This window comes from Penaeus vannamei, chromosome 32, assembly GCF_042767895.1.
Source record: "Penaeus vannamei isolate JL-2024 chromosome 32, ASM4276789v1, whole genome shotgun sequence".
Taxonomy (NCBI): Eukaryota; Metazoa; Arthropoda; class Malacostraca; order Decapoda; family Penaeidae; genus Penaeus; species Penaeus vannamei.
Genome location: NC_091580.1, coordinates 29,148,400 through 29,160,899, shown reverse-complemented (window position 1 = coordinate 29,160,899; position 12,500 = coordinate 29,148,400). Strand labels below are relative to the sequence as shown.

The 12,500-nt window shown below is 43.2% G+C and overlaps 1 protein-coding gene across 2 annotated transcripts in view; it reads right to left on the bottom strand.

Annotated features, from left to right (window-relative positions):
* Positions 1 to 8,544: 8,544 nt before the first annotated feature.
* The window catches only part of LOC113818743 (protein white), a 65,652-nt gene continuing 61,696 nt past the window's right edge, over positions 8,545 to 12,500 (bottom strand). For both annotated transcript variants that reach the window (XM_070144339.1, XM_070144340.1), the window contains exons 11-12: positions 10,112 to 10,217; positions 8,545 to 9,387 (exon numbers count right to left, since the gene is read on the bottom strand). In XM_070144339.1, the coding sequence (XP_070000440.1) occupies positions 9,117 to 9,387; positions 10,112 to 10,217 (377 nt within the window). In that variant the 3' untranslated portion in view covers positions 8,545 to 9,116. The remainder of the gene's footprint in view (positions 9,388 to 10,111; positions 10,218 to 12,500) is intronic.

Below are 12,500 nucleotides of genomic sequence, written 5' to 3'. Positions count from 1 at the left end.
CGTATCCTCGGCCGTTTCTTTAACAGTGTTTTCTTTTGCAAAATAGGAATGCAATGGACGTCTGATTATCTTGCCATTGCTATCGTTCCTCAGTGATAGGAAATGACAACTGGCTTGAAAAAAAATCAATTGTTCTTTTTCTGCAGTGTGTAAAGCTCCGGATGCAGATTTGAAAATCCTTTTTAATTCTTCCTTTTGCCTTGGGAAGTCGGCGCGCTGGGGGTTGCTCTCGTTGGTGTGTTTCGTAAGCTCTCTCTCTCTCTCTCTCTCTCTCTCTCTCTCTCTCTTCCTTCTCCTTTATCTCTTTTTCTATCTATCCTCTTTCTCTCTCTCTCTCTCTCTCTCTCTCCCTCCCTCTCTCTCTCTCTCTCTCTCTCTCTCTCTCTCTCTCTCTCTCTCTCTCTCTCTCCCTCTCTCCCTCTCTCTCTCTCTCTCTCTCTCTCTCTCTCTCTCTCTCTCTCTCTCTCTCTCTCTCTCTCTCCCTCTCTCTCTCTCTCTCTCTCTCTCTCTCCCTCTCTCCCTCTCTCCCTCTCTCTCTCTTTCCCTCTCTCTCTCTCTCTCCCTCTCTCCCTCTCTCCCTCTCTCCCTCTCTCTCTTTCCCTCTCTCATACTACAAGAATGGGTAGAATGTTAGTCAGTTGGACTATGTGACAGAATTGCAAGTGCAGTGCTTATATATGCATGTGTGTGTGTGTTTGTGTGTGTGAGTGTGTTTGCGTGTGTGTGTGTGCGCGTGTGTGTATGCGCGTGTGTGTGTGCGTGTGTGTGTGTGTGTGTTTGTGTGTGTGTGTGTGTGTGTGTGGTCTAGTCTATGGGCGTACGGGACAATAAGAGTGAATAATGAAACAACAAAGATACTTATAGTGTTTTTTCTCTCTTTTTTTTTTAGGTGGATGTGTCCCAAGATTAATGTTGTTTTGTAGCTTCGCAAGTACAAAAAATAAAGAAAAAAAATCGAAGCCAAGATGAGACGGTATAGAACGCATCATTCTAATCCGAACGAAATTTTCTCTCCTCCTTATCATTGCCATTGTTATTTATTCCCTATTTATCGCCTTTCTTTGGTGTTTACTCTTCCCTCTCCTCCTTATTCCCTTGTTCCCCACAGAAAAAGCCGAAGGGAATGCGTAAATGTTTTCAGCGAAAATAATCAGAGGTGACAGGCAAAATTTTTATGTGTTTATCATCATGTTTTGTTGTGCATTTCTGTGGAATTTTCATGTGATTGTTTTAAGTCACATTTCTCAGAGAGTCGTTTTTTCTCTGGTGGAAAAAGTTCTGCAGAATATGGTATGCCGTTAGTTGATATTCAGTAGTTTACGCCTCTCTCTCTCTCTCTCTCTCTCTCTCTCTCTCTCTCTCTCTCTCTCTCTCTCTCTCTCTCTCTCTCTCTCTCTCTCTCTCTCTCTCTGTCTGTCTATCGATAGTTGTCACTTTCTTTATCTCTCTATCATTCTGTATGTTTGGCTCTCCTGCTATTGTTCCCTCTCCGTTTCTCTCTCTGTCTCTTTCTCTCTCTTTCTCTTTCTCTTTATGTCTCTCTCTCTCTCTCTCTCTCTCTCTCTCTCTCTCTCTCTCTCTCTCTCTCTCTCTCTCTCTCTCTCTCTCTCTCTCTCTCTCTCTCTCTCTCTCTCTCTCTCTCTCTCTCTCTCTCTCTCTCTCTCTCTCTCTCTCTCTCTCTCCATTAGCTAGACCACCAATTCCTCAACTCCTTTTATCTTCTTATCGCCTTCTGTTTACTCCTCTCCTCATCCTCATGCATTCTCCGTCCACCAAATCCTCCAAAGAAAATTATCCTTGAAGATCTAAGAAGCAAATAAAGATTTCACTTCGCTCGAGACAAGCCCTTTGGTCTGCTTGAATCTGGCCTTCAGCTTCGCTTCGAAAATTTTGACGTTCAACATGTTTTTCTCTTTGATTTCGGATCTAAGTCTACGATTTCGATATATCTTCTTTGTCTATTTTATACTTTATTCATTATTCCAACTCTTAACGTCGCTGTTTTATTTTTCTCTCTCTCTCTCGATTACGTAAGTTTCCCCCCCACCACCCCCCTTGGAAGAACAACTCGCGTGAAGCTTTTCGAAACGGTGTTCGAAGCCTTTTGAAACCCGAAGCGCCAGCCGCCCGTCGCGAGGAGGAAAATGGCGCCGAAAATCCTAGGAGTTGGCATCGCGAACAGGACCGCTTTTTGCCGTCTGTAAAGTTCCCTTCAACTCGTGTTTGCCTTCTGGGGACGAAGACGAGGTCCGCGGAGATCTCTGCTTCTCGTTCTCCTTCTCTTTTCCTTTTCTTCTACTTTTTTTCTTCTCCTCTCTCTCCTCCTCATCATCATCCCCCTTCTTCTTCTTTTTCTTCTTCTTCTTCTTCTCCCCCTCCTCCTCCTCATTCTCCGTCTCCTCCTCCTCTTCCTCTTCTCCTTCTCCTCCTATTCCTCCGCCTTCTTCTTCTTCTCCCTCCTCCTCCTCCCCCTCATCCACCTCTCTCCCTCCTTCTGTTTCTCTTCATCTGTCTATTATTATTCTTTTCATATCCTCTCTCCTCTCTCCTCCTCCTCCTCCTCCTCCTCCCCTTCCTCCACCTCTCTCCCTCCTTCTTTTTCTCTTCATCTGTCTTTTATTTTATTTTCACATCGTCTCTCTTCTCTCCTCCTCCTCCTCCACCTCCACCTCTCTCCCTCCTTCTTTTTCTCTTCATCTGTCTATTATTTTATTTTCATATCCTCTCTCTTCTCTCCTCCTCCTCCTCCACCTCCACCTCTCTCCCTCCTTCTTTTTCTCTCCATCTGTCTATTATTATTCTTTCCATATCCTCTCACATACCCTACTGCACGACACACTGGAAGATGCTAACAAAAGAAAAGGTCGACGGATTACGTGCACCTTATACCACTCACGAAGGTCGCTGAGTCTTGTTATTTATCTGCCCATAATTTCTCATTCTTCGGTGTCAAGCCAGCATGAATAGAGGTCTATGGCCTTCCATACATGTTTTATTTTTAACGTCTGCTATTTTGCATATGGAACTGCAGCGAGGCACGCAACATCCATATTTCCATTTCATTAAGAGAGAGAGGGGGAGAGAGAGAGAGAGAAAGGGAGGGAGGGAGGGAGAGAGGGAGAGAGAGAGAGAGAGAGAGAGAGAGAGAGAGAGATAGATAGAGAGACAGACAGACAGACAGACAGACAGACAGAGAGAGAGAGAGAGAGAGAGAGAGAGACAGACAGACAGACAGACAGAAAGAAAGATAGATAGATAGAAAGAGAGAGACAGAGACAGAAGGGGAGAGAAAGAGAGAGATAGGGGAGCGAGAGACAGAAAGAGAGAGAGAAAGAAAGAGAGAGAGAGACAGAGAGAAGCCTTATGGTCAGTTTCTAAATTGAGCTAAAACTAAAATAGGTTTAAGAATAGTAAATAAAGTTATGCGTTTTAGGACTAATTGCAACCCACGAAAAAAGGAAAATAAGGTCAAGTATCCAAAGCCAGATGTAAAAAAGTGTAAAAGTGTAAATAAGGATGAGTAATAAAGAGTGGAATAAATGACTAAATGTAAATAACTGGAAATAAAAAGCCATTCGATGTAAATGAGTGTGATTAAAATAAACACAAAACTTAGATAAAAGCTGTAGATACAAAACCGTAAATATAAGTGGACTTCAATAAAAAGTGCAAAAAGATATAATAAAAAAGGGAAATATATAATGAAACTGATGTAAATATGAATATATAACATATTCATCTACCGTAGAAGTATAAGTACTCACTTTACTTGACTTCACGCACCCAACTCACACACCCACTTATAAAAAGTACCACTCTACTTACTTCAGATGCCCATCCCACATACCCAACTTACTTCCCACGCCCACTTCAAATACCCACATTTGAAAGTACCAATTAGATGACTGTTGGCAGACACTGTCTAAAAGTATATATATCGCAGACACCCAAAATATCTGCTGTCAATCCCAAAAATGAAGAATGGAGAGTTAACAACCAAATTATATATACAAATATATAGGCTAAGTTTCTAAAGTCACCTTATGGTTACAAGGTCTGTGTCGTCTATAACAGGTGTTCCTTTTTCCGTGGCTTTTGTTATATTTTCTGATGATATCTCTCTTATTGTTCCCTTGTTTGACGTCTAGATCTACCATAACAACTTTAGTATCCGTGAAAAAGATTGTGAAGTCACGTGATAATGCTGATTGGCGATTGGTTCAATGATTGTCAATTTCCTTAGCAACAGTTCCCCATTTAGTACAGGTACAACATATCGTTTTATCTCTGTTTTTTTTTTCTATGCATTAGTGTATCAGTTTTAACGATTAGGTAACGCAATTTGGGTTTTTTCTTTCTTTCTAGTGTCAGCTGATGTATCTTAAAGAAAGAGAGAAAGAGAAAGAAAGAGAAAGAAATAAAAAGAAAGAGAATGAGAAAGAGCACACACACACACAAACACACACACACACACACAAACACACACACACACACAAACACACACACACACACACACACACAAACACACACACACACAAACACACACACACACACACAAACACACACACGCACATTAATAATGTTGAAAGCATAATATTACATTCTTATCTCAATCATCTTGATAACACCCAACTTATCTTAATAATGATGAAAGATGATACAAACTGACTTATCTTCATCGTACTGAAAGCATAATGCCAGCTAACTTACTCTAATAATGTCTGAAGCAGGATATAAACCATCCAAACCGACTCGTCTAAATCATGTTGAAAGCGAACTTATTCTGATGAATGTATATCCACTCAGAAAATCTTGTCTTGTTAACACAGTGTATCATCCATCTAAATTGCATTCGTTTCCCCCGTCACATGTGGATAAGCAGGTGGGAGAGAATCAGCAGGAGAAGACGCGGGGAGAAAGGGAGGGGGAAGGAAGATGCTAAAAAGAGAGATGGCGATGATGAAGGAAGATGGCAAAAGCAGGGAACAGAGAAGAGGAAGAGAGGAGACGAAGAGAGAAAATGAAGATGAAGAAAGATGTCAAAAGCAGCGAACAGAGAATCAGCAGAAGACGAAGAGAGAAAATGAAGATGAAGGAACATGGCAAAAGCAGCGAACAAAGAAGAGGAAGAGAGGAGACGAAGCGAGAAGAGAAAGATGAAGGGAGATGCCAAAAGAAGCGAAGAGAGAAGAGGAAGAGAGAAGACAGAGATGGAGAAGACAGATGATGATGAAGGAAGATGACAAAAGCAGCGAACAGAGAATCAACAGAAGACGAAGGAGAAGAGAAAGACGAAGAAAGATGCCAAAAGCAGCGAACAGAGAATCAACAGAAGACGAAGGAGAAGAGAAAGACGAAGAAAGATGCCAAAAGCAGCGAACAGAGAATCAACAGAAGAGGAAGAGAGAAAACGAAGACGAAGAAAGATGCCAAAAGCAGCGAACAGAGAATCAACAGAAGACGAAGATAAAGGAAGATGGCAAAAGCAGCGAACAGAGAAGAGGAAGAGAGGAGACGAAGCGAGAAGAGAAAGATGAAGGGAGATGGCAAAAGAAGCGAAGAGAAAAGACAGAGATGAAGGAGATTGCTAAAAGAGAGAAGACAAAGATAAAAGAAGATGTCAAAAGCAGCGAACAGAGAAGACGAAGGAGAAGAGAAAGACGAAGAAAGATGCCAAAAGCAGCGGACAGAGAATCAACAGAAGACGAAGATAAAGGAAGATGGCAAAAGCAGCGAACAGAGAAGAGGAAGAGAGGAGACGAAGCGAGAAGAGAAAGATGAAGGGAGATGGCAAAAGAAGCGAAGAGAAAAGACAGAGATGAAGGAGATTGCTAAAAGAGAGAAGACAAAGATAAAAGAAGATGTCAAAAGCAGCGAACAGAGAAGACGAAGGAGAAGAGAAAGACGAAGAAAGATGCCAAAAGCAGCGGACAGAGAATCAACAGAAGACGAAGATAAAGGAAGATGGCAAAAGCAGCGAACAGAGAAGAGGAAGAGAGGAGACGAAGCGAGAAGAGAAAGATGAAGGGAGATGCAAAAGGAAGCGAAGAGAGAAGACAGAGATGAAGGAGATTGCTAAAAGAGAGAAGACAACGATAAAAGAAGATGACAAAAGCAGCGAACAGAGAAGAGGAAGAGAGGAGACGAAGCGAGAAGAGAAAGATGAAGGGAGATGGCAAAAGAAGCGAAGAGAGAAGACAGAGATGAAGGAGATTGCTAAAAGAGAGAAGATAAGTATAAAAGATGTCAAAAGCAGCGAACAGAGAAGACGAAGGAGAAGAGAAAGACGAAGAAAGATGCCAAAAGCAGCGAACAGAGAATCAACAGAAGACGAAGGAGAAGAGAAAGACGAAGAAAGATGCCAAAAGCAGCGAACAGAGAATCAACAGAAGAGGAAGAGAGAAAACGAAGACGAAGAAAGATGCCAAAAGCAGCGAACAGAGAATCAACAGAAGAGGAAGAGAGAAAACGAAGATGAAGAAAGATGACAAAAGCAGGGAACAGAGAAGAGGAAGAGAGGAGACGAAACGAGAAGAGAAAGATGAAAGAAGATGCCAAAAGCAGCGAAGAGAGAAGAGGAAGAGAGAAGACAGAGATGGAGAAGACAGACGATGATGAAGGAAGATGACAAAATCAGCGAACAGAGAAGACGAAGAAGAGAAAGATACCAAAAGCAGCGAACAGAGAATCAACAGAAGACGAAGAGAGAAAACGAAGACGAAGAAAGATGCCAAAAGCGAACAGGTTCCCAGCTTATCGCCTTGAGTACTTTCGTAGTTCAAGAGCGTCCGACAGCTTAAGAAAAGAGGAAATTTCTTCAACCTTCATTTTTTTTCTTTCTTTTTTCTTCTCTTTTTAAGAACGGGGTAAACGGATGGAAGTGATAATTATTGATCAGCAGTAACCACGCAATTAACGTCAATACAGACGTCTACTTCTTGGATAGAGTCTGACTTGACAAGTTATCATTACCTTTATCACTTCGTCCTCTGAAGGTTAGACTCCAAAGATAATATTCAAATCATTTAGGGGATTTTATCGCCAATTTTCTACATTCGCTTTAGATTCTCGAATGTTAAAAGGAGAGATAAAAATGACAAAGTTAAATCTTGACCGCCTCCTGTCAGCTGATTTAGTTGCTTATATCACGTGGTGGAATGAAGACGTATATTTACGGGTCCCGCTCGCTCATACACTAATTGTTGTATCGGTAAGCCTAATTTCAATCATTAGAGTATCATAAATATCTAATTATTTCTTCTGGAATTTCGTTCTTTGTTCTCTCTCTCTCTCTCTTTCTTTCTTTCTTTCTTTTCTCTCTCTATTTTTTTCTCTCTTTCTTTCTTTCTCTCTCTCTCTCTTTTCTCTTTCTTTCTTTCTTTTCTCTCTCTCTCTCTCTTTCTTTCTCTCTCTCTCTCTCTCTCTCTCTTTCTTTCCTCTTTTTTCTCTCTCTTTCTTTATTACAAACCAAATTACTTACTACAACACTATCATGTATTCCTTTTTTTTTTTACCTTTCATCGCAAATCCCCATCACAGCATCTCACCTTCTGTGCATTTCTAGAAACTCACTTGGCTGTTCACTCCACTTTAATGCTGACTAAAAACGACCTCTTTGAATCCAGTCTTAAATTGTTGTTGTTGTTGTTGTTTTTTCTCTCCTCTCGCACGTTCTGTCCACGTGACTTACAGAATTCTTCGTAGATCCAAATAAGAAAATGTTAGAAAATGTGGTTGTGGCGCAAGAGAGGGGGGAGGGGGAGGGAAAGGGAGAGGGAGGAGAGGGAGGGGGAGGGGTGGGGATAGTAATAGAGGGAGGTGGGAGGGGTTGGGGAGGAGGGGGAGGGGGAAGGTAGTGGGAGAAGGGGAGGTAGTGGGACAGAGAGAGGGAGGGAGAGAGAGAGAGAGAGAGAGAGAGAGAGAGAGAGAGAGAGAGAGAGAGAGAGAGAGAGAGAGAGGGGGGGGGGGGGGGGAGGGAGAGAGAGAGAGATAGATAGATAGATAGATAGATAGAGAGAGAGAGAGAGAGAGAGAGAGAGAGAGAGAGAGAGAGAGAGAGAGAGAAAGACAAACAGACAAATAGACAAACAGACAGACAGACAGAGAGAAAGTGTTAGTGCGACCGTGTGTCCTCACGCCTTTATAATTTCCAAGTGAATTAAACCGTAAAACTTTGGTTTAATATTTGTAAAAAAAACAAAGCAAAAAGAGAGAGCTGACAGTTTGACCGAAGAGACAACTAATTGGAAGTCAGCCAGATTCAAGGTCAAGCTATTAATACTTTTTATAACAAAATAACAATAGATCTTTCCGCATATTAGAGGGTAATTTAGCCATTTGTCAATCGTCTTGTTTAATTCTGCTTATGATGTGTTGTTTACAATTTATAAAATGTCAGCACAATACAAAATCTAGATTCCTTGTCCGAGCAGATGTCAATATATATTTTTTCTGGTCACTAACCCGAAAAAAAATAATAAATCTAGGACATTTTAAAGCCTTTAATTTCTGGTTTCTAACCTGAAAAAAAAATAATAAATCTGGGACATTTTAAAGCCTTTAATTCATATTCCCGCTGAGCCAAGTATTCTCGGACAGACAAGAAGAAAAAGTCAAACTAACAATACGTTTGGAAATGCAGACTAGGCTATACAGCGGCTTCCCTTCGCTCGAGAAAAAATCGGGACAAACCGAACGGGAAAGGCTGGATCAGTAGCAACTCGAGGAGGTGTCGTCATGGTGTCTGTTTTGATGATCGTTCAATCATAAATATAGCCATTAAAACCATTATTTTCCATCCTTTTTTTGAAAATTGAAGAAACCAAAACGATCGACCATATTCACAAAGCACCCGTAACTTTTGTGACGTCATCAAAAATAAACCCCACGTGCTCTTTTTTTCTAAAAATAGAATCAGCATCCGTAACTTTTGTGACGTCATCAAAATAAACCCCACGTGCTTAATTTTTTCTTCTAAAAATAGAAACAGACGCCATGACACCTCCTCGAGCTCTTCCTAACCTAACCTTTCCCGCCAACCGAACCCCGAATTCTCTTCGGAGCTTCGAAAACACCCGCGCGTTGAGGTCTCGAACACGGAGGCGAAGCGAAACGAACTACTGTTTCCTAAAAGTCTTGGTGAGGAGAGCCAGGAACGCCAGGATCCGATAGCCGATGATAAGGGCGATCAGACAGAACACGTTGACCGTGATGCTTCCGTTTTCGTAGTGCAAGAAGGACAGGACCGCTTGGCCGTTGGGGAAGCAAGTCTGGTTCGTGTTGCAGGGGATGGACTTGACGCCCTGCCACTGGTTCAGAAGGAGGGCCTCGTTGCCGTAACTGAACCAGGAGAGGTACTTCAGCCACGTCAGGTAAACGGGAGTTGAGCTGATGGCGGAGGAAGAGAGTGTGGGTGTTACTATTGTTATTCTTTCAACTGAACGAAATGATCCCTTTATTATTCTTTCAGCTGAACGAAATGACCTCCATAATATTCTTTTAACTGAACGAAATGACCCTTATATTATTCTTTTAACTGAACGAAATGATCCCTATATTATCCTTTCAACTTAACGAAATGATCCCTATATTATCCTTTCAACTTAACGAAATGATCCCTATATTATCCTTTCAACTGAACGAAATGATCCCTATATTATTCTTTCAACTGAACGAAATAACCCTTATATTATCATTCTTTCAACTGAGCAAGATGACCCATGACCCTTATAAAGACAATAATTAGACAGGATAACCCGTATAAAGAAAAAAAATCAAAATGGACAATAAGAACCCTTATGAAGTAAAATAAACAAAACAAGATAACCCTTATTAAGGAAAAGGTTAAACTAAACAAAATAACTCTTATATAGGAAAAAATAAAGATAACCCTCGAGACAAACAAATAAACCGAAGATCATCTAATAATAAGACTAGATTGCAAAAAAATAATACTAAAAAGCAAAACATAAGCCATATGAAAGAAAAAAATTAACAAACCCCATTTAAAGGGAAAAAAAACATTAAACCGAAAGAGTGCTACGTCTCTTTCGGTTTAATGTTTTCTTAATATTTAATGTTTAATTTTAATGTCTAATGTAACCGCACTCACCCGCTGTTCAAGAAGAATCCTCCAAACAGCATAAGAGGAATGATCAACGGCGCTGCAATTGCAAGGGCAACGCTCAGATTCTTCGACATGCACGAAATCATGTAACCTGTTGAGAGAAAGAAAACGGGGATGATTGGATGCTTGCAATTTAGGGATAACTTAAGAAAATGACACTTTTTTTCGAAATAGCGGAGTTTGCACGAAATCATGTAACCTGTTGAGAGAAAGAAAACGGGGATGATTTGATGCATGCAATTTAGGGATAACTTAAGAAAATGTCACTGTAATTTTTCTCGACATAAAAATAGGACCTTGCAGTATGTAACCTTGCAGTATGTATAACAGTGTTTTCAATATGAAGGCTGAGAATTTTATATATAGTCGAAAATATGCTAGAAATATGCTAGAAATTATGAAAATATGGACTTCCCTCACTGCAAGAAATAAGAGTTTTATCGAAAGTAAATCACACAGAATGCCAGAATAACCAAGAAGAGCAAATAAATACACACCCAAACATCCTCTCTCGGAAAAAAATAAAAATCACCAAATAAAAAAAAGATAAACAAATAAACACAGAGAAATACAAACCAGGAAAAAAGAAAACAAAAAATACAGAAAACTAGAAGCATTCAGAGAACGCATACCTCCGCCAAGGCAATAATGTCACTGATGCAATAGAGATTTCCACCTAAGGGTCAATTTTCCTAACAAGTCTACCTAACGGATCGTGAAGACGTTGGTGTTGATGGATTCCTCTTACTCTCTGGTTTCTAAATAGATAGAAATTACAACCCAGAAAACCCACATTCTTGACCCCGATAATAAGAGAGGGCATAGAAGACACCCAAGGAAATTACGGGGTAAAATAGGAATAATATTTAGTGCTGCGACATCCTCCCCCTCCCCTCCCCACCCCCACCCACCCCATGGGCGGCTGCAGGTCCCCAAACCCCGCCCAGGAAACCAAAGAACCCTCCACGTATTCCCCGGCAGGAGAGAGTGCACGACCGCCTGTCGTTCTCTCTCCTTCGGTAAGTCCACAGAGAACTCTCCTTTTCCCGGGCTGGCGTTGGGGGCTCGCGGGGGGGGGGGGGAACAGCTGCCTGCGCTAGACAATATAGGAACTGATTCTGGGTAGGTTATTCACATTTAGCTCCCGCGGTTTCCCCGGTGCCTTCCACGGCTTCACCTGCTAATGGGACCAAGCGCGTCGCTAATGAGGTGGTTTGGGGTGATTTCCGCGCAATTAAAACCGTTATACATGGTGACAGGAAATCCAGGGATGCCAATAATTGTCGCGAACCATTAGGCAAACGTATTAGAATAAACTACCATCATCAGTCTCTATCCCTTCCACTCCCCCTTTCTCCCTCCCCTCCCCCCCTTCTCTCTCTCCCCTTACCCCTCTCTCTTCCCCTTCCCCTCCCACCCTCTCTCTCTCCCTTACCCCTCCCTCTCTCTCCCCTTCCCCTCTCTCTCCCCTTCCCCCCTCTCTTCCCCTTCCCATCCTCCCCCTCTCTCCCTCCCTCTCCTCCCTTCCTCTCTCCCCTCCCCTCACCCCTCTCTTTTCCTACCCTTCCCTCCCTTTCTCCTCTCCCTCACACCTCCCTCCCCTCCCTCCCCCTCCTTCCCTCCCACCCACCCCTCCTTCCTCTCCCTCACACCTCTCCCCTCCCCCTCAACTCACCGAAGGAGATGGCGCTGTGGCCGCCAAAATGACGATCCCGGCGGAGATGAAGAAGTTCACCCTCCGCCCCTTCCTTCCCTCTCCTCACCTTCCCCCTCCACCTTCTCTCCCTTCCCTCACCCTCCTCTCTCTCCCCCTTCCTCTCTCTCCCTTCCCCCTCCCTCCCCCTCTCTGTCTCCCTCACACCTCCTCCTCCCCACCCACCCTTCCTTCCCACCCTCTCCCTCACACCTCCCCCCTCAACTCACCGAAGGAGATGGCGCTGTTGGCCGCCAAAATGACGATCCCGGCGGAGATGAAGAAGTTCACCCTCCGCCCCTTCCTCTCTCTCTCCCTCCACCCTTCTCTCCCTTCCCTCACCCTCACACCTCTTCCTCCCCCTTCCCTCCACCCTCACACCTCTCCCCTTCCTCTCTCTCCTCCCCCCTTCCCTTCCCCTTCTCTCTCCCCCCCCTCCCTCCCCCTCCCCCTCCTTCCCTCTCCCTCACACCTCCCCTCCCTCAACTCACCGAAGGAGATGGCGCTGTTGGCCGCCAAAATGACGATCCCGGCGGAGATGAAGAAGTTCACCCTCCGCCCCTTCCTCTCTCTCTCTCCCTTCCCCCCTCCCACCCTTCTCTCCCTTCCCTCACCCTCACACCTCTCTCTCCCCTTGCCTCTCTCTCTCTCCCTCCCCTTCCCTTCCCCTCCCCTCCCCCT